The sequence below is a fragment of the Channa argus genome, chromosome 5 (assembly GCF_033026475.1).
Source record: "Channa argus isolate prfri chromosome 5, Channa argus male v1.0, whole genome shotgun sequence".
Classification (NCBI taxonomy): domain Eukaryota; kingdom Metazoa; phylum Chordata; class Actinopteri; order Anabantiformes; family Channidae; genus Channa; species Channa argus.
Genome location: NC_090201.1, coordinates 6,739,188 through 6,764,962, shown reverse-complemented (window position 1 = coordinate 6,764,962; position 25,775 = coordinate 6,739,188). Strand labels below are relative to the sequence as shown.

At 40.0% G+C, this 25,775-nt stretch overlaps 3 protein-coding genes across 3 annotated transcripts; 2 read left to right on the top strand and 1 right to left on the bottom strand.

Moving 5' to 3' along the window:
* The first annotated feature begins 359 nt into the window (after positions 1-359).
* On the top strand, positions 360-4,288 carry comtb (catechol-O-methyltransferase b). The gene is made up of 6 exons (XM_067505792.1): positions 360-491; positions 1,529-1,700; positions 3,324-3,441; positions 3,548-3,741; positions 3,823-3,954; positions 4,033-4,288. Coding segments are annotated over exons 1-6 (798 nt in total). The 5' UTR covers positions 360-489; the 3' UTR covers positions 4,213-4,288.
* Positions 4,289-4,836: 548 nt separating this feature from the next.
* grm6b (glutamate receptor, metabotropic 6b) lies at positions 4,837-20,055 on the top strand. Its single transcript, XM_067506053.1, has 11 exons — positions 4,837-5,345; positions 6,442-7,033; positions 9,684-9,900; positions 10,967-11,102; positions 11,232-11,386; positions 11,678-11,818; positions 11,923-12,123; positions 12,859-12,998; positions 13,318-13,941; positions 16,482-16,793; positions 18,823-20,055. Exons 2-11 carry the CDS (start codon positions 6,497-6,499, stop codon positions 19,060-19,062), a joined length of 2,703 nt encoding a protein of 900 aa, XP_067362154.1. The 5' UTR covers positions 4,837-5,345; positions 6,442-6,496; the 3' UTR covers positions 19,063-20,055.
* Positions 20,056-20,320: 265 nt separating this feature from the next.
* traip (TRAF-interacting protein) lies at positions 20,321-25,406 on the bottom strand. The gene is made up of 16 exons (XM_067505972.1): positions 25,238-25,406; positions 24,873-24,991; positions 24,726-24,783; positions 24,556-24,636; positions 24,294-24,333; positions 24,078-24,205; positions 23,550-23,644; positions 23,207-23,320; positions 22,625-22,712; positions 22,445-22,534; positions 22,277-22,365; positions 22,002-22,157; positions 21,809-21,851; positions 21,603-21,707; positions 21,458-21,508; positions 20,321-20,951 (listed from the first exon to the last, which is right to left on the bottom strand). The coding sequence occupies exons 2-16, from the start codon at positions 24,968-24,970 to the stop codon at positions 20,844-20,846; spliced, it is 1,344 nt and encodes a 447-aa protein (XP_067362073.1). The 5' UTR covers positions 24,971-24,991; positions 25,238-25,406; the 3' UTR covers positions 20,321-20,843.
* Positions 25,407-25,775: the final 369 nt, after the last annotated feature.

Genomic DNA, 25,775 nt, shown 5'->3' with positions numbered 1-25,775 from the left:
GTAAGAAAAAAAGGACAAATATTCATTCAAATAAATGAAAAAGTTTACAACTAACTATTCTATCATTTTTGAGATATACTGTATATTAAAAACAAACAGCAACTTCATTTTGATTACATATTAGGGGGAATAGTAAACAAGAACGTTTAAGGTTGTAATTACTCGCTAATTTAAAAGTTTTAACAACACACACTCTTCACATAATTAACAGCAGTGGTTCAAACTGCACTAAGAATAAACACTAATAAACCAATAGATGCTAAGAGAAGATTATCCCCTTTTTGCAGTCCACGAGTGTGTGCAAGCACTGAGATTTTACCTGTTATGTATTCCCTGCATGCTTCCATCCCCCTACGAGAGGGGGATGGAAGGATAAGGAGGGAGGAGTTAGTCTCACGTAAAGGCGGGCATATGTTAGACAACTCACTGGATTTTCCTCTAGCAGCGTGAGGAGGTGAGGAGAACACAGGGAGTGCCACCTGCCCACACATGTAAGTCTCATTTTCTGTTAGATTTTAATGAGAGAATTAAAGAGGTGTTATTAGTGTGTGTGTGTGTGTGTGTGTGTGTGCCTAACAAGTGTTGTGATGATGAAGAGAGCGTGCTGCTGATTTTAATTCCTGTTTTGGCCTGAAGTGTGTGTGCACATGTAGCATTGGGAAATTAGGGAGAATGAAGGTTAGATTTAGTGGCAGATGGACATTTCTGTCACACTCCTCTGTCATGTAACATTTACCACCAATACCATATATTTAATAACAAACTGATTTTAGATATTGTGACAATATTATATTCCTGTCTTTCTGTTCTTTTATATGACAACTTTGAATTTTTTAGCTTTTATTGTACAAATAATAAATAAAAGAGCATGCCAAGACTCTTCTGCATGTCAGTTTGTGATTCTCCTTTTGGATGTTGGGATGAAACTAAAGTAAAGGTCAAAGTCCTAGTGCTCTGCCTTTTGTGACACGGCTCTTAACCCCCACACAGTTGCCATGCAACTCAAACTGCAAATCAAAAGGAATTACCTCACCATTGCCTTTTCATACTTGCATTTTTAGTGCAAGGTGGACTCGTTTCCAGTCACGCTTTTCGCTGCTTTCCCACAGAAAGAGCGCTTGTTTAGAATTCTGGCTGTGCTTTTTCTCCTCCTTCTTCCTACTTCATCTGTACTTGAGATATCTAAACAAACGAATTGCTTCTGAGAGTGGAGGGAAAGCTGCACACAAAATGTGGTCTTTTTTTCTAGTGCTTATTGGAGCTGATATTAAAAGATACCCCACAGTGGCATCAGCTTAGATGTGTGTGAGTTAGTAGCTGATAATGAAAACAGGAGCAGTAACAATATTGCAGACACTGCATAGTAAATACCCATCTCATTATACCAACACAAAGGGAGAGGTAGAGTGAGGGTTTCCATTTATCTCATGCAGATGTGTGTCTCTGGTTCATTTATCCCATCCTCCTTCCATAATGCAGCACCATACCATCACGTTGAATTGACTCTTATGCTCTTTGTTGGTTGCAGGATGTGGCTGACGCTTCTTTACAGTTGCGCTGGTGGAGCAGCTCTTCTATATGCTCTGTGTAGATGGGTTATCCCAGCCGCTGTGCAGTATCATGCAGGACTGGCCCTACTTTGGTATGATGTCATTTTGGAGCAGATGATGGACACACTGACCCAGTCCACTCGTCCACAGGTGTGCCTTCACTATAGACACCTCTCTCAAGAGAAACCCTGACATCACACTGATGTGATGTGGTGCTACAGAGCTGACTGTCCATAATCATGGGATTCATGCTGTCAGGGGACATAGTCATGAAGAAGTAGCTACATACACATAGCACAAATGTAAACGACACTTTAGTACATGTGTACGTATCTGTAATGTTGTTATTCGTAATCTGTAAACTGCAGTAGAAAATGTAACCTTTGTATCATGGTATCATGTCATGGGTTTACAACATACAATGTAAAGAAGACAAAGTCCACCCCATGAACCCACCACCAAAGAAGAGCCACACCCATACATGCAATGGACATACATTGTTACAAACAGCTAAATCCATTTTAACCATCCATCTGTTTTTTTATTGTCTGCCCCTGAGCAAACAAAAGACTTCAGGCCTTTTTATCTTTCGATCAGAATGTGGTACTACTGTAGCATTTATTCAGCAGCAGCCTGTGTGTAAAAAGTAAAAACTAAGATTTCTTTCCACACTCTAAGAGAATTCGGTTTAAGCCCTGATTATCAACATCAGCGCTTGAAATGAAAAATAACCATTGCAGCTATAATCTACAGTGCAGCTTTTCTGTAGCAAGCAAAACAAAACCACTCTGTGTCCAGCTGGCTTAGAAATAAACCAGGTGTTCGAGATGCTGTGCATTATTTGACCAATCAGCAATGTTCATCACTAAAGGCCCTGCCAATGTGGTTCCGAGGCACCAACCCCCCCACCCCCCCACAAAAAGTATGAGGACTATAACAAATATTGCCCCTAAACTAATTTCAACACTTGTCTACTACTAGACTCCCACTGTATAGAAATACTTTGTACGTAGCAGTAAAAACATGTTACAATAACAAAAACTACTTGAAAGGCCAAAAATAAAATTATTCTTTACACAGAATGACTTGTTTCAGATCAACAAAAATGATGTTGTTGGACTAATATTATTGATGCATTGATGTTCTTATCACTGTGAACAATGGATCGTGATACACTGTTCTGATCATCCTATGTTTTGAATTTAGGATGATTGGATTGTTTTGTATTTTGTATCGCTAACCTGATTCTGAAACAAATGTAGGGGAGTAAAAGCACAGTATTTGATTCAAAAAGTAAGGGAAGTCACTTTCCACCACCACCTACTACTTGGTGCTGTGTGAACTCACACAGACCCGTAGTCAGGTCTGAGTAGGGATCTGCTGACAGGAAACTGATGTGTGTGAGCAAGAAATATGGATCAGACTACTAAGAAAAATATTTGCATCCATGTCATTGTCTCCCTTGGTCAACATATGATATGTTGAGCTCTTTGCATCCCTAAATCAGCACTTGTTTATTAAACTCCTTTTTTTCCTTGAGTGCAGTGTTTGATTAAAGTTTTATTAAAGGTAGTAGTGTGCACATCTACATGGACACATGGAGAACAGATGCTGGCTGCACAAATAAATCCTATAATAAAAATGATACTACTAGGACACACATGATGGAAGAAGGGTGGATATTGCCATATCCACGCTTTAAAGTGCATTGTAATTCGAGAAGAAGTGTATATTGTAATAGCTTACTAATGCTCGGTTTCTTTCTCCGTTCAGAGGCTCCTGGATGCAGTTCAGAAGAATGCCACTAGAGGACACCCTCACAGCGTGGTCAAAGCCATTGATCAGTTCTGCATACACAAAGAGTGGGCCATGAATGTGGGGGATGAGAAAGGTAGAGATTTTTCACATGATTTCCAGTATAAACCCATTACAATTTTATGTTTTGGTATTTGTGTTAGGTTTTATTTGTGTTTATCTATTTCTGTCTTTGAATACAGGCTGCATTCTGGACTCTGTAGTGTCTGAGGTAAACCCAGGCACTGTTCTGGAGCTGGGGACCTACTGTGGATACTCCACAGTGCGAATTGCCAGTCTGTTGCCCCCTCATGCCAAGCTCATCACTCTTGAATTTAACCCAGACTTTGCTGCGATTGCTCGTCAGGTCATTGCTTGGGCAGGACTAGAGGACAAGGTAAAGCCCGCCATCTTTCCACAAAGTGAAACTATATTGGATTAAACCATGTGTAAAAGTCAGTGTGTTTCTTCTTTCTAGGTCCAGTTAGTTGAAGGGGCATCTGGGGACTGGATTCCCAAAATGAAGGAGCAGTTTGGGATTAAAACATTTGATTTTGTTTTCCTGGATCACTGGAAGGATCGCTACCTTCCTGACACGAAACTGATGGAGGCAAGTTGGTAATACTCATTTTAAGACATATCGCACTATACCCTACCATGACAATAATTTTTTATATCTTTGAATCAGGAGTGTGGCCTCCTCAGGAGAGGCAGTGTCTTGCTGGCTGATAACGTCATCTGTCCTGGAACGCCCGACTACCTAGAGTACGTCCGTAACAGCCCACGATACAAAAGCCAGTACTTCAAGTCTCACCTGGAGTACACCAAAGTGGAGGATGGCTTGGAGAAATCTGTCTTCCTAGGCTAGTTTTTTTTTTTTTTTAACAAGTTTTAGCTTTTACATAAATACTACCTAACCTCTGTTGAAATTAGGTGTTACACCTGTTTTTTTTTAACATGTTAACTTGGAATTAAAATAACAAGTAAAGGAAAAAACTAAAAATATAGTGCTGTGTGCTTTATTTTTCATAAAACCACCTGAAAAAAGTCTCAGTACTCGGTGCTCTCTTTCCATAATGGTACAGTAGGCGGCACTAGTGATACAAGCATCTGTAATTGACAGATGATGAGCTGCAAACTGATCCAGGGGCTGCTCTTCCAAGAGCATCCAGTCAGATTAATAATAAATCTAATCCAGCCGCATTCTGTGGTGCACAAACCTATTTTCTGCTCTGAAATTCTCCACCAATGTGCAAGTGTAGACAGGTGTGTGAAAGAGGCTGTGTGCGTATGAGAGAGAGAGGATGAATCAAATAGCTGCTCATCTAATCTTCCATCATATGGGGGGGGGGTTCTACCATTTGGTTCAGTTATATGAAAAAAAACACGGCCCTGTCCACCTATAGTGCTTTCTTCACAGACGCTTGCATGATAATCCCAATCTGTGGCCATTAGTGTGCTGAGAGAGCGAGCGAGGAGAGGGTTCATTAGATTGACACAGAGTGAGGGAGTGAAGGAGTGAAGGAGTGGAGGAGGTGGTGATGGTGGTGGAGGGCGACTGCATGGACAGAGATGCACATAGAGGAAAAAGAAAGAGCACGAGAGAGAGAAAAAGGGAGCGAGAGAGAGAGAGAGAGAGAGCTTTTAAGGGATTTGGCAGTGATTTGTGGAATCTCATTGCAGTAACGTTGCAGTTTTTTCTCCACTTTTCCAGGATTCTGTTATTTTACTATAGTCTTAAGTGTCAAAAATCTGTGTTTTCATTTTGTCCGCACAGATCCCACCTATTTACTTTTTAAACCAGTGTTTTTTTAGTCTGTTTTAGTGTGTTATTCCTGAGAGTGCACAGCAGCTGTCTGAGATGATAGAGGATTTACTTTGGTGAAGAGCAGAGAGCTTTGTCTCTAGGTATATAATCACATTGTGGACCATGGATAGAGGCCTGGGTGAAAGAAAACATGTGATGGATAAAATTAGGACTGGTTGATGAAGCATGGGCAGGTAAGTGGTGCCGTTACGTGAAGGAATTTCTCTACGTGCACGCCACTGTACCAGAGTCTTCTCAAAAGAGGAAAATGCTTAATTGCAGCAGTTGTTTGCAATAATGTTTTCATTTTGTTGATTTTGTGAATGTTTTTATATGATTTTCATAAATCAAACATCATAAGTGGAGTGCAGATAAACTGAAATATACAGTGTACTAATATACTTTAAGCATGTGTATAGGTGACAATTTAAAATAATGTAAATCTGTATTCATGGCTATTTAAGTTACACATAATTTCATTCAAAAATGATTTTTTGAGAGATTTGATAGTCCCCAAATTCTACCCGGAAACCTTCAATAAATCTACACTCCAAGTAATTCGATTTTACGTCTTTTGAGGACAATATATTACTGTGCATTCTTTCATTCTCATGCAGATATAATTACCTTGCTGCAGCTTTCGGAGCATGAAATGCTGGGAAGGTTCAGTTGATGTTTTCTGCTCTGCAAAATTTATAGTGTTTTCCATCATCGTGTCTCAGCTCTTCATGATAAAAGCTTTCAATATTCACTCTGTGTCATCTCGCATGCTGCCTAAAATCCTCTCTTCAGCCTTTTATTGTACAGTACACATGTGTACAGGTTATATTTGCTGTTTTCTTACATTCTCTTAGTGGCAAAGTACTGCATAAAAACAGATGCCAGACCACAGGGGCATTTTAACAAAAAACTATTTTGTCCCACTGCTCCAATACACATTGCAACCTAATAAGAGAATTACTTTTAGCATTGACCTCCTCAAAACCAGAGTAATTGGCAGATCTTCAGTTTCAGTCTCATGTTGTGTGCAATGTTCAACCCCCATCCCCACAAATATGTCTAACACAAGTACTGGAAATATGTATAAGAGCTTTCATAAGAAGTACGTTAATTTCATGTAGTGTTGTAAGAGCATTTATTTTGTGGATAGTTTTAATCTAATGAATGAGATTAAAAATCATAAGCTTCAGTGAAGTATTCGGAATGTTAAAGCGTATGATTATAGAAAATGTACAAAATGTGAACGAGATGAAAATCAGTCCATAAATCCTCAGCTCTGACTGTCCCCAGGTGTCAAAGTTAGAGGGAGTGGCCCGGTGCTCTGAGTACCTTGCTGGCCATCATCATGACATTGAAGGCCCACTCTTCCCATCGGTGCTGCTGGCTCTGTTCACCATCTGTACACAGGATATGGTCTAGGCTGCTGTGGGTTTTGCTGCTGGGTATCAGCCCAGACTCACGGGCCCAGCAGGGCACCCAGACCCAGTCCATCAAAATCGAGGGCGACATCACCCTGGGCGGGCTGTTCCCAATGCACTCTCGAGGACCCGCTGGGGTGCCCTGTGGTGAGATCAAGAGAGAAAAGGGTATACACCGACTGGAGGCCATGCTGTACGCCTTGGATCAGATCAACAGCGACCCAGACCTGCTGCCCAACATCACTCTGGGGGCCCGGATCCTGGACACCTGCTCTAGAGACACCTACGCCCTGGAGCAGTCGCTCACTTTTGTCCAGGCTCTCATTCAGAAGGACAACTCAGACGTACGCTGCTCGAATGGAGAGCCTCCCATCATCCCAAAGCCTGAGAGGGTGGTTGGGGTGATCGGGGCGTCTGGCAGCTCGGTGTCCATCATGGTGGCCAATGTTCTCAGACTGTTTGCGGTGAGATTTCCTTTAACCTCTCCGTGCACTAAACACTGAAAGGGCCAAATATGTAGGGCAGTTTCTCTTTTCATTAAGTAAACCATTATCCCGCACGGCTTTCTCTTTTTAATCTACTCAGAAAGGTGGAAATAAAGGTTGATGATCAGGGATTCCCCTAATAGGCATCCTACGCTAAATTTGATCAGAACCAAGGTGATTTAAGTAACGAGAAGAATAACTTAGAGAATCACGTGTGTTTTTGGCATTTGTCTCATTTAAAAAAATACTTATAACTGGTTGCTGAATTGTTAAGAGGTTCAGTACAGCACGTAACTACATTTCCAGGTTGATTTCAGACGGGAACATTTTGCTCCATTTTATGGGGTAACATCAAAAGAAGTTGTGAATCACAGAGGTAAACAACGATTTTCAAAGAAAATTGAGGCATGTGCCTAAAACTGTGCAGCAGAATATTTTTATCTAAACACACACTCATTCGTATGGTTTTGAGATTAAATTATGGCCATTTATTTTATTCATTAACTAACATTTTCACTGTCTATTTCTGCAGGAGGTGTTCTGTAATGGAATTTACTTGAATTTAAAATCACCTCACTCTGGCTGGATATTTGAATTTATTATTACACATAACATCTTACTTAGTTAACACATATTCAACCTGATATTATTTTGAAAACAGTCATTTAAAAAAAAACAATCTGAATAATGAATTTCTGGATTGATAGTAGATTTACACTTTACAGGATTGTGATTCCATTGTCATGGGTGGCCTCTGCATACTAATCTAAACCTTTGATAATTGATTACACCGCTTGTCGCAATGATGGGACACTGAGTCTGTGTAAATCCCACATTATGTCCTATTATGCTCTCATCTACTTACTGACATAGTCCACCAGAAATTGAGAAATATCTGAAAATAAACACCAGCCAGGGCTAAACTGGAAATCAGACATTTTCCTAGATGGATGCTACTTATTAAAACATTCTTCATAGTGAGGATAAGAGCCAAGGAGGGGCGACTTGCATACAGGGCAGATGTTAACTACAGAATTATAGATCCCAACCTCCACTAAGCCCCTCTCAGCAGCTCAGGACCCTGGGCTGAAAATAGACCATGAGGGACGACGTTGGTTCTAGGATAAGAGCAACTAGTATTCAGTGTGAGTAGATTTAGCTAAATGGACAATTTCCTCCTACCACCCATATGTGCTGCTTTGCAGTGCACATTTTTTGTACAAAGCCTTCATGAAATGAAAAATGAAAATGACACGAACCTAGAGTTAAAGAAAGTGAGTAGTGCTTTTTCCTTTTTATAAACGATTGCAAATAAAATTGTGCATTAATGTGCATCTACAAAATTTGCAACTGTTAAACATCACTTTGGACATTTTTGTTGTGCAACTTTACCATAAAAAACTGCGTCAAAATATGAATTCAGTTTCAACTTATCAATAAACTCCTGCAGGCATATTTCATACTTAAAAATAACATTACATCATTTTCTTGCTTAATATGACATTGTCAACTATCATTTAAAAAAACAAAAAAACTACCATATCCTAAAAATAAATGCTTCTTTAGTGGCTGCGGCTTCTTGACTTGATTGTGATTGTGGTGAGATATCAGCACATCTGGTCTGTAGCGGGATACTTGTGTTACAGATACGGCTCATTGATTTTAGAAAGCATACTGCTCCATATGCTTCTATGGGATTAATTTGCAGTGGATTATCTGTCGTCTTGTTCTTGTCAAATATGCAAACATTTTATTTGCCCTGGTGACACGGAGGACAGGCTCTTCTGGACACATGTTACTCCGTGAACTTGACAGCCGAGTTTAGATTTGGCTAAAGATGTGCTCTTTAAAACCAAAGATGTCCATTTGAACATTTGAGTTTGATGGGGTTGACATAGAGCAGCAAATGTGAGCAGCATGTGGCCATCAGAATTAAATGTATTGTATGGCTTACAGCTGAGAAATGTTAACCTTTTTCTAGTCTCTTGATCTCTTTCTCTCCCTCTGTGCTTAACATAATTTGACTAAAACCAATATAATCCTTCCAGATAATCTGTGAAATGGTTCTCTCGCTCTTCTCTCCTTCTCCCCTCACTACCCCTTGTGTCTACCTTTCTCTCCTCATCCCCTCCAGAGGGCCCAAACCACGCTGAGGGACTGACATTAGCAGGGTTAGCAGGGTCAGCGTTGAGACTGTCCACATAAACTGTGTCATTAAAGTTGTAGTGCACCAGTAAATTAATCTTTTCATGCATTTATTTATTTTTTTTAAACAAATGCCTTTCCAGCTGTGGTTCCTACCATCTGTATTTCCCTGTGACGTTGGCTATATCCTCAGGGCAGATCGCACTGTGAAGTTGCCTCAATTCGGAGAATTACTGAGCACACTCTGTATGATAGTCTAATTTTTGGGATTTTTAATGCACTACTTGCCAGTATTAATGCACAAGGGCTACATTTAGATACTCTTGGTTTTGCCCGTGAGCCCGTAAGTGGTGCCTCATCCTTCAGACACGGTTCGCTGCATCTTCTTGTCATTCTTTTTACCTTATGTCCAATAATCAGCGTTGCTCATGTTTTCCACTCGACCTGACTCTTTTGTCACCACTGACCCATCCGTGTGCCTCAGATCCCCCAGATCAGCTATGCCTCCACTGCCCCGGAGCTGAGTGACAAGAGCCGCTATGAATTCTTCTCCCGCGTGGTGCCTCCTGATTCCTACCAGGCCCAGGCCATGGTGGACATCGTCAAAGCCATGGGCTGGAACTACGTCTCCACACTGGCCTCTGAGGGCAACTATGGAGAAAGCGGTGTTGACGCCTTCCTCCAGATTTCCAGAGAAGCAGGTTGTGTGTCTGGCTGTGTAAAAATGAATTCACTGCTTTGACAATAATGGATTACTCATTGAGCCTGAATGTACTCACTCATTAAAAACAGGACTAAAATAGGACAGAAATAGCCCTTAATACACAAGGACTAACATGGTGGATAGAGGTCTCCATCTTAGCAACTTATATAAGTTTAAAGGTTTAAATGCTGTTACTAGGATTCAGATTCAAATCTCACACATAAGCTGTTGTACATCAATCTCTGACAGCTCACTGTTGAACCAGCATGTTCTTGTCTCCCACACTAGGGATTTGGTTGCTTTACCACTTTGTAGCAAAGATAACCATGGACCATATTAGATAAACTGCCATGAACTTGGCCACAAAGATGTAGACTTCCTTCAGAAAACGTTGTAATAACTTTGCTTAGCTTCCTAATTTCTCCAGCACTTTGATTTATAACCAATTACCTACAAAGTTTGTGGTTATTGTTTAATGCTAATTAGCAATAACATTACTGCCATTGTATAAGCACACTTATATTAGCACCAGTCAGTCACAAAGCTGTTAGTGTTACTACAGAAAAAGTCATGCTGAATAAGTTGTTACACAGTATCATTTATTATACCTTGTTCATAGTGATTTAGATAATAATTGTTTCAGTATTAGTGTCACACTAACACGAAGAGTGTAACAATAACGTTACCTGCTAGCGGCTAGAACGTCGATCACAATGCTAATGTCAACAGGCTAACGTGGTCAGAACAACAATGCTGCCTATGCCCATCTACTTTGTTTAGCATGTTAGCTTGCTAACATTTGTTACTTAGTGGAATGTCACCAGTGCTGTCATTAGCTTTGAAGGTATTTGAGTATAAATTAAATTACTTGACACAGTAAAATGGAAGCATATGAAATTTCAATAGACTGCTGTTCATCCTTTAAGGGAACATGAATATCTGTTTATGTAATATCACTACTTGCTGTATATACTTGCTCATAGTGATCTATGGTCTGTGGTTCCTTGTCGTTTGTTGGTTTAAGTTGATACTGATGTTCAGTATTTCGAATTTCTCTGATACAGGAGGACTCTGTATTGCACAGTCTATAAAAATTCCCAGAGAACCAAGACCGGGGGAGTTTGACAAAATCATCAAGAGACTGATGGAGACTTCGAATGCTCGTGGGGTCATCATCTTTGCCAATGAAGATGACATCAAGTAAGTGAAGTTGTGCACGAGATTGAAAATATAATTAGTCTGATGATAAAAACGTGCTTTTAGTCTCCTGATTTTCAATCACATGGAATCAGAAAGTGTTGTAATGAAGTATAACTGGTCCCTTTTCAGACGTGTATTGCAGGCTGCCAAAAAAGCCAACCTGACAGGGCACTTCTTGTTTGTTGGCTCTGATAGTTGGGGGGCCAAAAACTCCCCAATTGAAGACCAGGAGGATGTGGCAGAGGGAGCTGTCACCATCCTTCCAAAAAGGGCCTCCATTGATGGTACGCCCAGTTTCTTCAATCTGATTTTTATGTCTAGCTTAAACCAAGTGCAGGCAACATAAACATCTACAATAGTCATAGTGACATATTATACTGATGGATGAGAGTAATGTAATGAATTAAACTGATTACTGATGAATCTAATTACACTTCCAATGCACTTTCATTGTGCTAATTTTCTTTTCAGCACAGTTTGAACACTAAACAATCAATCAGAGTGCTGTATTTCAAAGCATGACATTTTCGTGAAAAAGAAATGAACCTTGCTTTGTTGTTGGTAAAATGATTCAGGTTTTGACCAGTACTTCACTTCGAGGTCTCTAGAAAACAACCGAAGGAACATCTGGTTTGCAGAATTCTGGGAGGACGAATTCAAGTGCAAATTAACTCGCCCTGGTGTAAAATACGAACCAGGTAGAAGGAAATGTACAGGTATGAAACCAGTTAAACATAGAGGGAAGAAATTCTCCTTATTCCTTAGTGAGCAGTTTTGTATCATCATCATCTTCTTCTGCAACACATTTATTCTCGGCCAGGTGAAGAAAGAATCAGCCAGGACTCCCAGTATGAACAGGAGGGCAAAGTGCAGTTTGTGATTGATGCGGTGTATGCTATGGCCCACGCCTTACACAGCATGCATGTGGACCTCTGTCCTGGGTCCATGGGTCTCTGTGAGAAGATGGACCCTGTAGAAGGACGGTTGCTCCTCCAATACATTCGCTCTGTCAACTTCAATGGTGAGCTTTTGACTTTGACTGTAGTTTTTCCCCTTTTCTCTATCAAAGTTAGTGTAAAAAAAAAAAGTCTTTCACATTTGTTGTGAAACCTCAATTGTCAGAGGATCTATGTAGGGTTTTCATGTCTGCTTTCCATCTCCACCAGAGGTTTTGTAAAGAAGCTATTTTAAAAAAGCAAACAGTAAAAGAGAGGTCAGCTTGAGGATGTTACTGCTAATGTACCTAAGCTACAGAACACAGCACATTCCTTCAAAGCACATCCCTCCCTAGGGCTGCCTCCTCGCTCTTTCCTGTATACAACGCTCCCGCTTTTCATCCTCGTCTTTCATGAAGAAGTCACAGTTTGGAAAATGAAAAAGTGTTCTATGAAAGCATCCTATTTACTGCTCTGCTTTTGGTGGATGACCTTGGTTTGTATGGAAAATGTTATGATTGAGTGCCTGCAGGGACCTTAGGGGAACATTCAGTCACGTTAAGGCAACAGAGCAAAGTGCGCTGAAAGACTGTACGCATGGAGGAGAGCCTTTACTAAAGAGCATCCTGCACTCAGCTTTCACGTGATTTCACAAGACTGAGGGAAGCAAACACCAACTGTATTCAACTGTGTGTGGGCAGTTTTTTACACTAAAGATGCAAGTGCATGTCTCCAGCTTAGAGAGGCTGAACTCCTTGTCTCTTACCTTTTCACTTTTTTGATAGTACATAGATCATTAAAACTCTATATCCATCGAACAGGCAGTGCAGGAACTGGAGTGATGTTCAATGAGAATGGAGATGCTCCTGGTCGCTATGACATCTTCCAGTATCAACTCTCTAATGTCAGCAGCGCTGGCTATAAGGCTATCGGCCAATGGACAAACCACCTCCGAATCAATGTAAATATATTTGCTTTTGGTTCGTTTGACTACACTTCGAATAATAGTTTTACATTTGTCAAATATTCATATTCCAGTCTTCCAGTCATTTCCTGTCTTCACGATAAACTTCACCTAATCATGTGATACCTCAAACTACATAGTTAGCATTCATACATGAGAATAGTATACATGTTCTCTGCTAATATCTCCTGATGAAGGAAAAATGTATTTTCCATTATTTTTCAATATTAATAAATTGATCAAGTATGCTCATTCTATTTGTGTTGTACTCCAATTAAAGAGAAACCATTTTTATGTGTTTGTGCTTTCACCATAGCCAGAAGAGATGCAATGGTCAGGTGGTGAACGTAGGACCCCTGATTCAGTGTGCAGCTTCCCTTGTGACCCTGGCGAGAGGAAAAAGATGGTGAAAGGTGTTCCTTGCTGCTGGCACTGTGAGCTTTGTGATGGCTACCAGTACCTACTGGATGAGTTCACCTGCGACATGTGTCCATTCGACATGAGGCCCTTTAAGAATCGCACAGGCTGCAGGCCCACTCCTATTATCAAGCTAGAATGGAGCTCTCCATGGGCCATCATCCCTGTCTTTATTGCCATCCTGGGCATCCTGGCCACCACTGGAGTCATTGTCACATTTGTGCGCTTCAATGATACACCTATTGTTCGGGCCTCTGGCAGAGAGCTCAGCTACGTGTTGCTGACAGGCATCTTCCTCATCTACCTCATTACATTCCTCATGATAGCAGAGCCCAGTGTGGTTGTGTGCGCCTTCCGCAGGCTGCTGCTGGGGCTTGGTATGTGCATCAGCTATGCTGCCATGCTCACCAAGACCAACCGCATCTACCGGATCTTTGAACAGGGCAAGAAGTCGGTCACACCTCCTAAGTTCATCAGCCCCACCTCTCAGCTGATTATCACCTTTATACTGATCTCAGTGCAGGTAAATGCTTCTTTCACACACATCACGTACAGTGGCTACAGAACAGAATCACCCCCCATTGATGTTTTTACCTTCTATATTATTTACAACATTAGATTTACCCTTTAATGTGATGCAGAGCATCCCCAGAGGTGAGAGAGTGGTAACTGGTACAGATTTAAATGGACATGTAGATGAGGTCAACAGAGGTGATGGGCATGTTTGGTGTTCAGGACAGGATTGCAGAAGATGGTGGTAGACTTTGCAAAATGGGTGGAAAAGGCTGTAGTGAATACCTTCTTCCAGAAGAGGCGGGAACATATGGTAACATATAAGAGGGGAACTAGAAGCGCTCAAGTTGTAATCTGAAAGAGATCAGTGACTGTAAAGTATTTGTAGGGGAGAGTGTGGACAGACAACAGGATGGTGGTGTGTAAAATGACTCTGGTGGTGAGGAAGATGAAGAGGATGGAGGCAGATTAGAGGATGAAGTGGTGGAAGTTGAAAAAGGAAGAATTTTGTGTTGTTTTCAGGGAGGAGCTGAGACAGGCTCTGGGTGGTCAGGAGGTGCTTCCAGATGACTGGACCACTACAGCTAATGTGACCAGGGAGACAGGTAGGAGGGTACTTGGTGTGCCATTAGGAAAGAGGAAAGTGGACAAGGAGATTTGACAGGGGAACAAGGAAGTTCAGGAGTGTATAGAGACAAAGAGGTTAGCTAAGAAGAAGTGGGACACTGAGAGGACTGAAGAGTATAGACAAGAGTACAGGGAGATGCAGCATAAGGTGAAGGTAGAGGTGGCAAAGGCCACACAAAGAGCATATGAGGACTTGTGTGCTAGGTTGGACACTAAAGAGGGAGAGGTGGATTTGTACAGGTTGACCAGACAAAGAGATAGAGATGGGAAGGATGTGCAGCAGGTTAGTGTGATTAATATAAGGATGGAAATGTATTGGCAGGTGCCAGGAGTGTGATGGGAAGATGGAAGGAGAACTTTGAGGAGTTGATGAATGAGGAAAACTAAAGAGAACGAAGAGTAGAAGAAGTGACTCGTGTGGAGCAGGAGGTGGCAATGATTAGTAAGAGTGAAGTGAGGAGTGCGTTGAAGAGGATGATAAGGCTGGAGAAAAGTGTCAGGTGCTTTGTGTGATAAAAGAGTATCAGCGAGAATGAAAGGAAAGGTGTTCAAGATGGTGGTGAGACCAGCAATGTTGTTCGGCTTAGAGACAGTGACACTGAAGAAAAGACAGGAGGCAGAGCTGGAGGTAGCAGAGCTTAAGATGTTGAGGTTCTCTTTGGGAGTGAAGAGGATGGACAGGATCCGGAATGAGTCCATCAGAGGGACAGCTCATGTTAGATGTGTTGGAGATAAAGTCAGAGAGGCCAGATTGAGGTGGTTTGGACATGTTCAGAGGAGAAACTGTGAATAGAGAGGTAGAATGATGCTGAGGTTGGAGCTGCCAGGCAGGAGGTCTAGAGGAAGACCAAAGAGGAGATTTATGGATGTAGTGAGGGAGGACATAAAGTTAGTTGGTGTTAGAGAAAAGGATGCAGAGGACAGGGTTAGGTCGAGGCAGATGATTCGCTGTGGCGACTCCTGAAAGGGAAGAGCCGAAAGGAAAAGAAGAAGATTTACCATTTAATATAACTTTCCGAAATCAAAAGTGGTGCAACCAATTGGTTTCCAACGTCACAGTCAGTTAAATGGAGACCAACTGAGTGCAGTGGATGTATTTAAGTATTGTAAAATAAATACACTTGTATCTGGAAGTTCTTGGGGAATCCGCATCCTATTCAAAATCGACATGATGAAGACAAAAGAACACTTTAACTCTGGTAAAAAGTTATTGAAAAGCAGAAATTGATGGAATCATCTTTTAATTATCTTTTCAATCTCAGCTGCTGAAGCTTGTAGCCCCATCAGAAGAGTCAACGGTGTCTTTGTAGACCTCCTCACTGATCCCCTCCATGCACCGTCATTCAGTTTTTGAGGACAGCCTGCTCTAAGCAGATTTATGCTTGTGCCAAGTTCCTTCCATATCATAATGATGAATTTAACGTACTCCGAGAGATACTCTGTGACTGGGAAATGTTCTTGTATCCATACCCTGACTTTTGCTTTTCAATAACCTTTTCACAGACCTTAATGGGTTGTTCTAGGTCGTAGGTTGTACTACAACCTTGTGGACACTGATCAGCCACAACATTGCCACTCGTGTTCTTATTGTGACAGGCGACAAGGGTCAGCATGGCCTCTCTGAGCAGTCTGCAACTACACAGCCCCATACACAGCAAAATGTGATAAACTTTCTGCAGATGGGGTAGAACTACACAAACTCAACACTCGTGTAAAAGTGTAAGCATTGGCCTAAAAGAACCACTTGAAAATCTTTTACTTAAGTAAAAGTACTGTTTTCACTCTGAAAACAATACTGATTATGGTTGATTGACTGATTTGTATACTAGACCTTAAATACATTGATTTGAAATACATTTGGGGGGGGGGGATTTTTACTGTACACAGATCCTTAGCATAAGTCTAACACTTTGTTCTCTGCAGTTACTTGGAGTGTTCATCTGGTTTGGTGTAATGCCCCCCCACACCACCATCGACTACGAAGAGCAGAAGCCTCCAAATCCAGAGTTTGCTCGTGGAGTTCTCAAGTGTGACATGTCTGACCTGTCCCTCATGCTCTGTCTGAGCTATAGTATTGTACTGATGATCACCTGCACAGTTTACGCAATCAAGAGCAGAGGAGTTCCTGAGACTTTTAACGAGGCCAAGCCCATTGGCTTTACCATGTACACCACTTGCATTATCTGGCTGGCGTTCGTACCCATCTTCTTTGGCACAGCACAGTCGACTGAAAAGGTACACGTTTTACTGGTTCTTTTACTTTAAAGAACCTTTGAGAAATCTACTATAGAATAAACTATCTCTTCTAAACCACTTGAGTTTGAGAAACTGTAAGCATCTACATTTCCATGACCGGGCAGAAACACTATCTGCCCGGTAGTTCATTTAGAAAAACCCTGAGCTAAGATTGTTCGGCTAGCGCTGCAACAAACCAGTGGATTTTATAATCAACGAGTCTGCCAATTATTTTCATGAACAATCATGTTTTTGATCAAAAAGTTCTCAAAAATCCTGAATAAATGCTACGCACAATTCCCAACACCACACAACATCCTCTTATATTACTAATTTACTTAATTTTCTGTTCTGGGTTTGTCTTTTGCTGAACTGTAAAGCTTGACAATATAAAGTAATTATTCAAGTGATACAACGGTGGTTAGCGCTGCCATTTCACAGCTAGAAGGTCCCTAGTTTAAATACCTGGCTGGCTGCATCCCTGAAGTTTGCATGTTCTCCCCGTGCTTGCCTAAGTTTCCTCTCGCAGTCTAAAGATATGCATGATAGGTTAATTGGTGAGTCTAAATTGCCCAAAGGTGGAAGGTGAGTGTAAATGTTCCTGTGTGTTCCTCTCTGTGTTGGCCCTGAGTTAGACTGAAGACCTATCTAGGGGCATACACTGCATTCAGTCCAATGACAGCTGGAATAAGCCCCAGCTCCCCTGCCATCCAGAACAGTTGCAGATGATCAATGGATGGGTTACATGTATAATTACCTATTTGTAGTTATAAGGTTTTGTAAAGTCAATACTCCATAGTAATGGGTTTGGTGGGGACGTAAATATTCAATAAGATACACTAATAGTAAAACAACTCGTGAATTCCTGAAATGCTCAAAGTGAAATCTGAGTTTGTTGCCCGTCATTTCATATTTTCCTCCTGCTGTACTTACAGGACGTCCTTCCTCCACTGTAATTAAAGATTAATTTAGCTTGTGGTCTAGTCACAAAGTGCGAGACTGATGGAAAACTATTGAAAATATTGAAAAGTAGAGATGCACTTTGACTGATGGAGAGATGTATTATGAATCGGTCAGGCTTAAACAATTACAGCCTAAGGTGCTCTCAAAGTCTTTCCACCTCCTGTGAATGAAAATGAAGTGAATTAGGAAAAGGGAGGGGGGTGAAAGGAGGTCAGATGAGGTGAGGGATGATAGAGACCCTCATAGCCCAATTCAGCCCTCAAGTTTAATTAATCATCACTTACAAAATTGCTAAATATAGACTCTAACATTTAAAGGAAATAGTGGCTGTTATCCTCCTCTCATATCTACAGCCACCTGTAGGAGGATGATATTAATTTGATGTCTGTATTTACATAAAGAGCCAGTCTCTCTACTTGCCTTGTGTCTAGCAATTACTTTAAAAATATTCAACTTTAGCTGTAACTCACCTCACCTCCTTTAAGAAATGAATAGTTGATTTAGAGGGATGTATAGAAATTCAACATATTATAAAAAAGATGCTCTGTGTGGGTATGAGCCTGTGAGATACTACTATGTGCTGCTGCTGAGGATAGTGTGAATCTTATGTTTTATTTATGACATAAATATATCTTATTTATGGTCTGTACAGTTTGCTTGCATAATGAGTGCATAATTTATTGGAGGCGGTTCCCAGTAGAAGTCAATTCTCACAATTACTGTTGGATATGCAATTGGAGCAAGAGCAGTGAAAAGTAGACATGGTCAAAGTCCAAAGATAGAGCCTCCTTTCCTCACTACATGTACCAGGATATAAATTATTTATCAGGGTAAAAATATGGCCTTCTATTCTGAAAAATGAAAACTGTAAAGACTGCATTTGGACAACTTAGGATATTACATTATGTACTCTGTACGTTTTTCAACCCGTTATTGAAGATAAACTACATTATTAACTGCAGATGGATGGATAATTAATGAATTAATGAAAACCAGAAATAAATTTCAAATGAGCTGATTACAGGTGTGCATATACTTTTTCTCACCTGATGTGTCTCTGTCACAGATGTTCATACAGACCACCACCCTGACAGTGTCCATGAGTCTGAGTGCGACAGTGTCCCTGGGCATGCTCTATATCCCCAAGGTGTATGTGATCATCTTCCACCCAGAGCAGAATGTCCAGAAGAGAAAACGCAGCTTCAAAGCCATTGTACAAGCAGCCACTGTGTCCACTCACCTGTCCCAGAGGTCCAGTGAAAAACAGAATGGAGAGTCCAAGATTGAGGCAGACAGGACACAGTGAAACGACAAAAATGTTTTTATGTAATGTCAAAAGTCCAGACTGAGGTGGCTGAATTTTTCTTCCCTTTTACACTGAAACATGGATTGAAACACCAGCAAAAACTTTCCTGGACGTTGTTTCTTTTCATACTTCGTTCAAACTGAATAGGGACTGAAGTTGGACTGAAGCACAAAAAACAAACGAACAAAAACAAAAATACAACAAAAAAGAAACTCTTAAAACTGACAGATCTTTAGTACACTTTCACAAGGACAGAGAGAAACCTGAGCCATCCTGAATAAACTTTGAGCAAAATTCCAAATTAAATTATTTATTTTTTGTATCATTTATATATTCACCTCAAATTGACAAGGTGGTGTTGTTAGAGATATCTGCCCTATTGAAAAATTAAAATGTATACAGAATTCCTCAGGTTGAGGAAACATTACTGGCTCCAAAAGCACCGCATGGATAGTATTTTATGTGTACAGACATTTTTCTGAAATATTATTTGCATGGAGTGTCATGCACTTTTCTTGTAATTCACTGGGGGAAGAAGTTTTTAAATTGGACCCCTGAGATGGTACTTGTATGAATAATCACTAAACTGTAATCACTAATATCAGATAAGTTCATCATCGAATCACTAATAGAGAAAGGAGTTTACTTAATGTATGCAATCATTATGGTATGAGCTGGATTTCATCTTAATTTATGTATTCAAATTAGAAAAAGTGAGGATATTTATTATCCAACTGGGACTCTTAACATCTGGACAGTGCAAAATTCATGGCATTTCCCTCTATTTGTCAAACAAAGGCCATCATCTCAAATGTCTGCTTTTACAGAACCATGCCTACATTTTAGAAAAGCTACTGTTATGTTAATGCATGGCAACTTTGTCAGGAAGCATCACTCATAGCTGTATTTGATTTAGTGCCACAAAAGCTCCTCTTTCACAACAAACTCATTTAGCATGACGTATCACTCGTATTTGCAGTGTGCTGGTTTTACTTGATCACAATGTGCAACTCAGGTGTCAGTAAAGGTGTTTGGACTATCATTTTTCTTGAAGATTGCCTTCTATACTTGGTGCAGCCTTTTCAACACAAATGTATTCAGCAGTTAATATGTGCAGTGGATTTTCCCCACACATTGCTCTATGGCTGTGAGATTCATGTTATGACTTGAGAAAACAAGTTTCAGTGCCCTCTAGAGGACAGCAAACTTAATTATTTGTGAATTAAAAAAAAAAAAAAAAAATACACCCACACAAACCTTAATAAAAAAAATAGTTTATTGTTTGAGGTGGTTTTAAGCCTGGAAGGACTGTTAAAAATAATTTTTAAAAAAACTATAGTATATTCACCTGTAGATTTTTGAGGGAAAACAAAATGCACACACACACAAAAAAAAGACAACTATTTTGCGGCCTACATCCTAGACCTGAGTGACAATCAATGACATAATACAGAGTAATGCCATTTGAGTGTCACCCACACAATGACTAAAAGAGTAGTTTCGAAAGAAACGGACATATATTGTCTTTACACAAATTTACATCATCATACAAAAAACAAATGTATCAGGTTGACAGATTTCCTGAAAAAAAACAACAAAAACAAACAAAAAAACAAAACACAGAGTATCTGCTCAGTTGTTGCTTTTAAATAAAGTTGGATCAAAAAGTTCTGTTTGGTGCTACGCAGAAATACTGCCAGGCTGGTTCTTTGTATCAGAGCAGCACCAACTTGCTACCTTACATAAAGCATCTTGACCTTTGAGGAAGGAGAAGATGAAATTTACTGGAGGAAGTTGTCCAGGGTCAGGCAAGTGGCAATCTTGGCTGGAGGCCTGGTCACCTTTTTCTTTTTAGCTTTCATCAGTGGGCGAATCTCGGATAAAGGAGACTGGAGGGAAGAACTCCGTCAAGGATAAATGAATAAATACATTTCTAGTCTAGTAATTTTACTCCTGTAAAAATTTGTTGATGGACTTATTTTGGCTTTATTTGACACACAAAAGTGGCCAATCCTGACATTGATTTTGAGCTTGACAGTTCAATCTCGACCTGGGTGCCGTCTTTCACATCACATGGATGAAGGTCACACACCAGAACAAAGACGACAAATTCATTCATTCAAAGTCAAGTAATTTAATGACATTTATTTAGAGATTGTTTTTTTTTGTTGAATTTAAAGTTTGAGTTTCTCATATTTACCTTGAATTTTTAATGGCTCTGTGGCAATACAGAACAAAGAGGCTTCTTATTTAGGCCAATAAATCCAGACACGTTAAGGTGGACAGTAAGCACTTTCCCTCTTTAAAAAGCTCTACCACCAATAGCTAATTTAATGATTAACTTATTCAAATTAACACCTTTTGACACAGATATTCACAATAACAAAAAGGATACAGGTTGGATGAATTTAGTTCGTCCTCCTAATCCGTCATAACCAGTTTTCACCTGAAACGAGAAGATATTTCTTTCATCAAAACAATAAAAGAAGAAATGATGTATTTGAATAAAAGATTTCAGCAGATTATTGTATTGTACATACAACTCCAGGCTTCCTCTGGGGATCCAACATGCTACCAAAAGTCTTCTTTCTGAAGAGAAGGGAGTTCCTTAAAAAAGGATCCATAGATCCATCCTCATCTCGAGCCTGAGGTATAGAAAAATAAAAATAAAGAGTAAAATAAACAACTAAAAATTAATGACCACAGATTTTAAAATAAAACTTGTGAAGCAACGTTTAAAACTGACCTTGTTAAAAGTACTTTTATCATTGTGTTTGGAGTTTGAAGTTCTGAAAACAAATAATTTTACAAAAAAAAAAAATTAGCAGATTAAGACAATTTATGCACTCACTATTAATAAGACATGGCTCATAACTCCACAACCTTCTTATATCCAATTACATTATGGACTTTTCCAAACCGAGCCACATAAAACTCACACTAGAGGGTCAAGACGCATCTTCTTCGACGGGGCGTGCATTGGTTTCTTGGCCACGTCGTCTGGTGTAGTGATGTCATAAGTCATGTTGAGGTCAATGTCCTCACTTTCTGCAGGCCGCCGGAGGCAAGGCTGCTTCAGCTCCACCGGGGCTGGGCTGTCAGGCAGGCGACATAACCGTAAATGCAAGCGACTTATGTTTTCATAAATGCATTAAAGTGTGAGGAGATTTCAGTCCAATGACTGGCTGTGGGAGAGACCCACTCTCTCACACACCTTTCAAAGACGAGCCGACTAAGAGCTTCGTTTGTCCGTGTCGGTGTGCTTAGAGTCTTTTGAAGAAACTCCACTTTCTTTTTCAGACTCTGTGGCGAGGAAAGAAATTACTGTGGATTTCTCTGATATCAGCAGTCAAAGCATGTTTTTGTAATTAATCTATCTTACAGAGATCTCTTTGTCAGCATGGGTCAGATCATTCTGGAGAGACTTCATGTCCTCTTTGGTCTGATTCACCTCCATAGTGGCCTTTTGTAACTAAAATGACACACAAAAACTCCAGTTTTCAAATTTGTGACTCAGTTTGTTTGGATGTTGATTTGCGGCTTAACAGCATAGTTACAGTACCTTGTTGTTTGAAGAGAGCACTTCTCTCTTCAGCTTCTCACACATGTCATTTGAAGATTTCAGGCTTCCTTTTAGATTGTCGTACTCTCTGTACAAAAAACAAAAACAAACAAACAAAATGGATAAATGCATTCATTAAAAAAAACTGCAAACACCTGTACATATTTTCTGTGCCACCCCTACATTCAGACCACTTTCTTACACCAGTGGTCTAAGAAGTATTAAGGTCATTTACGTAAGTTTAAGTAAGATAATCAATACTACACTGAACCTGAAGAAATATTTTGTTAAAAGTTATGCATTCAATATGTTACTTATGTAAAAGTCCAGACGTGTAAAAGGTACTTAAAGTAGTAAAAGTGCTCCTAATGCAAAATGTCATAATTTCACATCAATAGGTATTATTACGATGGTCATATGTGGAATGAAATCATTGTAATGTGAATGACTTTACATACTGCTGTGTAGCTCTGGTAAGCTCACACTGGTGGTCAACGAACTTATATGTAGTGGAGGTCAGCACGAAGCTGGAATGGCCCAGCCTTAGTCTTAGTGACACACAAACATGCATTAGCTCCTTACTTTTTCAGAGAGATGCAGTAGATGGAGAGCTGCTCCACAGCGGACTGGCTGACACCCATATCTGTGATCATGGACTCCACCTCTCCTCTCTGACCCTGCAACAGCACGTCCAGGCTGGGAAAAAACAGGCAATGTTATTGCAGCATGGTTATGACTTTCCTTAAGAATGTAAGAAGACACAATAGTAAAACAGGACTAAGAATATATGAATATTGTCATACTAGCCTATGTATTGTTAATAATGCTGAAATAAATGGTTATATTTACTTAATCTGACATTTTCACAGTTGAGCACAGTCAATGTCATGATCAATAAAATGCATCACTAATTAAAAATCATTACCTCTCAAAGGTTTTCATTTTGGTCCTGAGTCTGCGGACATCGTCTTTGACAGTCTGGAGTTCATTCTGTTGTGTCTCCAGGTATGTCATTTGTTTCTGTCAGTGGTTTATACAGTACATCCAATAAATAAATAATTACATTACACAACTTCATCCCTTTGTGTAATATACACAAAGACACAAAAGTAGGTTGGTGAAATGTTCTGAGATTTTTATGAACTGAAGTTGAATAATTTCACATGGACTTTCACAACTTCCAGATCCCTAATATGATGAGTCAGTATTGACAGTAGGTTAGGACAGCTATAGATCAGTGGGTAAGGCAGCTGTCCAGACCATAGGGTCAGTGGTTTGACTCCCGGTCCCTAATTGGGTCAGATGAACAGCTTGCAAGGCAGCCGTCATCGGTGGGTAAATGTGTGAGTTAATGGGTAAATGAGAAGCAACATTGTAAAGTGCTTTAGATAAAAGCGCTACATAAGCAACCATTAACTATTTAGGTCTAATCAATGAAAAACAGCCAGCTTACTCGGAGAGCAGAGCACAACATGTCCCTTTCCTTAAGCTCTTTCTTCATGCTGTCCAGGTCCCTCTTCTGCTTGTCCACAGTGTTGCTTATATTGTCCATCACCATCTGTTTGTCCCGCCATTCTCGCTCTATAAATTTAACAAAACGGTGACGTAATGCTGCATAAATTTCACAATCAAGGGTCATCCATTATCACAACATAGTTCTATTTATTACCTTTAGAGCTTAAGAGGGCCTTCATTCGATCGAGCTCATTCTAAGAAAAGACAGAAACACATCAAGAACAAAAAACATGACTGCAAATCAAGTCTGGCCAATATATTAATAAAAGGGACTAACATCTGAGCATAAATATTTCTTATAAGGCACAATTGTTATAAGTGAGTGAACTCTCTCTCTCTCTCTCTATTTCAACAAGGTTTTTACTTACTCTACTTAAAAACTAATACTGACCAACAGTTCAGATGCTGTAGGTTACCTGCAAGCTTTCCGGGTCTGCAGTTACCTCCTCTCCACCGATGTCGAAGTACAGCTTGGTGATGATGTGTCTAGTGCTGACCTACACACAGAATTATGTTACAACAGTGTTTTAAATGAGCGATTGTAGTCGGTTTGTAGCTGATTGGTGGCGTTTGTTTGCCAAAATACCTGTTTCCTACATTGTGGACAGGTTTTTGTCGGGGCTGTCTGAAACCACTGAAGAAGACTAAGAAGAGAGTGGAAGGGGAAGAGTTAGCCTTTCAAAATGTCTCAGAAAGATACGAGTTACTGATTTGACTTGATGTATCTAGTTACCATTCATAGTGGAATGTGTGTCCGCAGTGGATGGCAGCAACATCTTTGGAGTGATCGAAGAAATCGGAGCAAATTGTACAATATGCTCGTATAGGCATCTCAGTATCACAGGGATCACCCTATTGTTAACATAATAAACCGTATTAAACAATTCACCTAACGTACAAATAGTCTTATATTTTGCCTACGTTTTCATGTGTTCATAGAACTTATGTAAATGTAACTTTTTGTAACGCTAACAACTCCTGGCTAAAGCCGTAACGTTAACGTTATTGTTAGCTAACACGTACTGGCCCTTCGCGTTCACATTTAGCTTCGCCAAATTAACAGTTAAAGCTAGCTACGTGTTTGATGTCATTACATACCAAATGAATACGTTGCTACTGTACCGTCCTTCGTAATGAAAGCAAACATCCCTAATCTCATCTACAAAATGACATTTTAACCCACCAGTGGTGGAATTAGCAGACGTCCCTAGCTATCACAAACACCACTCCATTACTGCGGTTTCCCCCGCTGTACTTTCAAACGTAGAATCCCGCCCCTTATGCTGCATTCACGTAACTCTTGTTCTTTTAAATGTATCTAGTGTGGTTACTTTTGATAGTATTACGTTTTCCAAAAGTGAAGACATAGCTTTTGTTGACAAGCTAAATTCAGTAATTAATTTCCATTCATATATCCATATATCAAAATGTGAATAATGTGATGATAAAAATGACAAAAATAATAATAATCAGTAATCAGCACTTTCAGAATGGACATTTGGAATTTTCAGTAATCATCTTGGAGTAATATCTTAATAACAATTATAGTTGCTTGAACCACGAATGCACCGCGTGTAATTGCCTGCATCCCGTCGATTATTAATAACAGCATAAATTAGATAATATAATATGTGTC

What these genes read in the sequence shown, in the direction of transcription:
- comtb (XM_067505792.1), top strand. An exon ending in CCCAGTCCACTCGTCCACAG is followed by an intron (nt 1,701 to 3,323) that starts GTGTGCCTTCAC and finishes TTCTCCGTTCAG; the next exon opens with AGGCTCCTGGATGCAGTTCA. An exon ending in CTGACACGAAACTGATGGAG is followed by an intron (nt 3,955 to 4,032) that starts GCAAGTTGGTAA and finishes TCTTTGAATCAG; the next exon opens with GAGTGTGGCCTCCTCAGGAG.
- grm6b (XM_067506053.1), top strand. Translation starts at nt 6,497, where the DNA reads ATGACATTGAAGGCCCACTCTTCCCATCGGTGCTGCTGGCTCTGTTCA. An exon ending in TTATACTGATCTCAGTGCAG is followed by an intron (nt 13,942 to 16,481) that starts GTAAATGCTTCT and finishes TGTTCTCTGCAG; the next exon opens with TTACTTGGAGTGTTCATCTG. An exon ending in CAGCACAGTCGACTGAAAAG is followed by an intron (nt 16,794 to 18,822) that starts GTACACGTTTTA and finishes TCTCTGTCACAG; the next exon opens with ATGTTCATACAGACCACCAC.
- traip (XM_067505972.1), bottom strand. Translation starts at nt 24,970, where the DNA reads ATGCCTATACGAGCATATTGTACAATTTGCTCCGATTTCTTCGATCAC. An exon ending in ATGCTGACAAAGAGATCTCT is followed by an intron (nt 22,366 to 22,444) that starts GTAAGATAGATT and finishes TCCTCGCCACAG; the next exon opens with AGTCTGAAAAAGAAAGTGGA. An exon ending in GAACTAAATTCATCCAACCT is followed by an intron (nt 20,952 to 21,457) that starts GTATCCTTTTTG and finishes TCTTCCCTCCAG; the next exon opens with TCTCCTTTATCCGAGATTCG.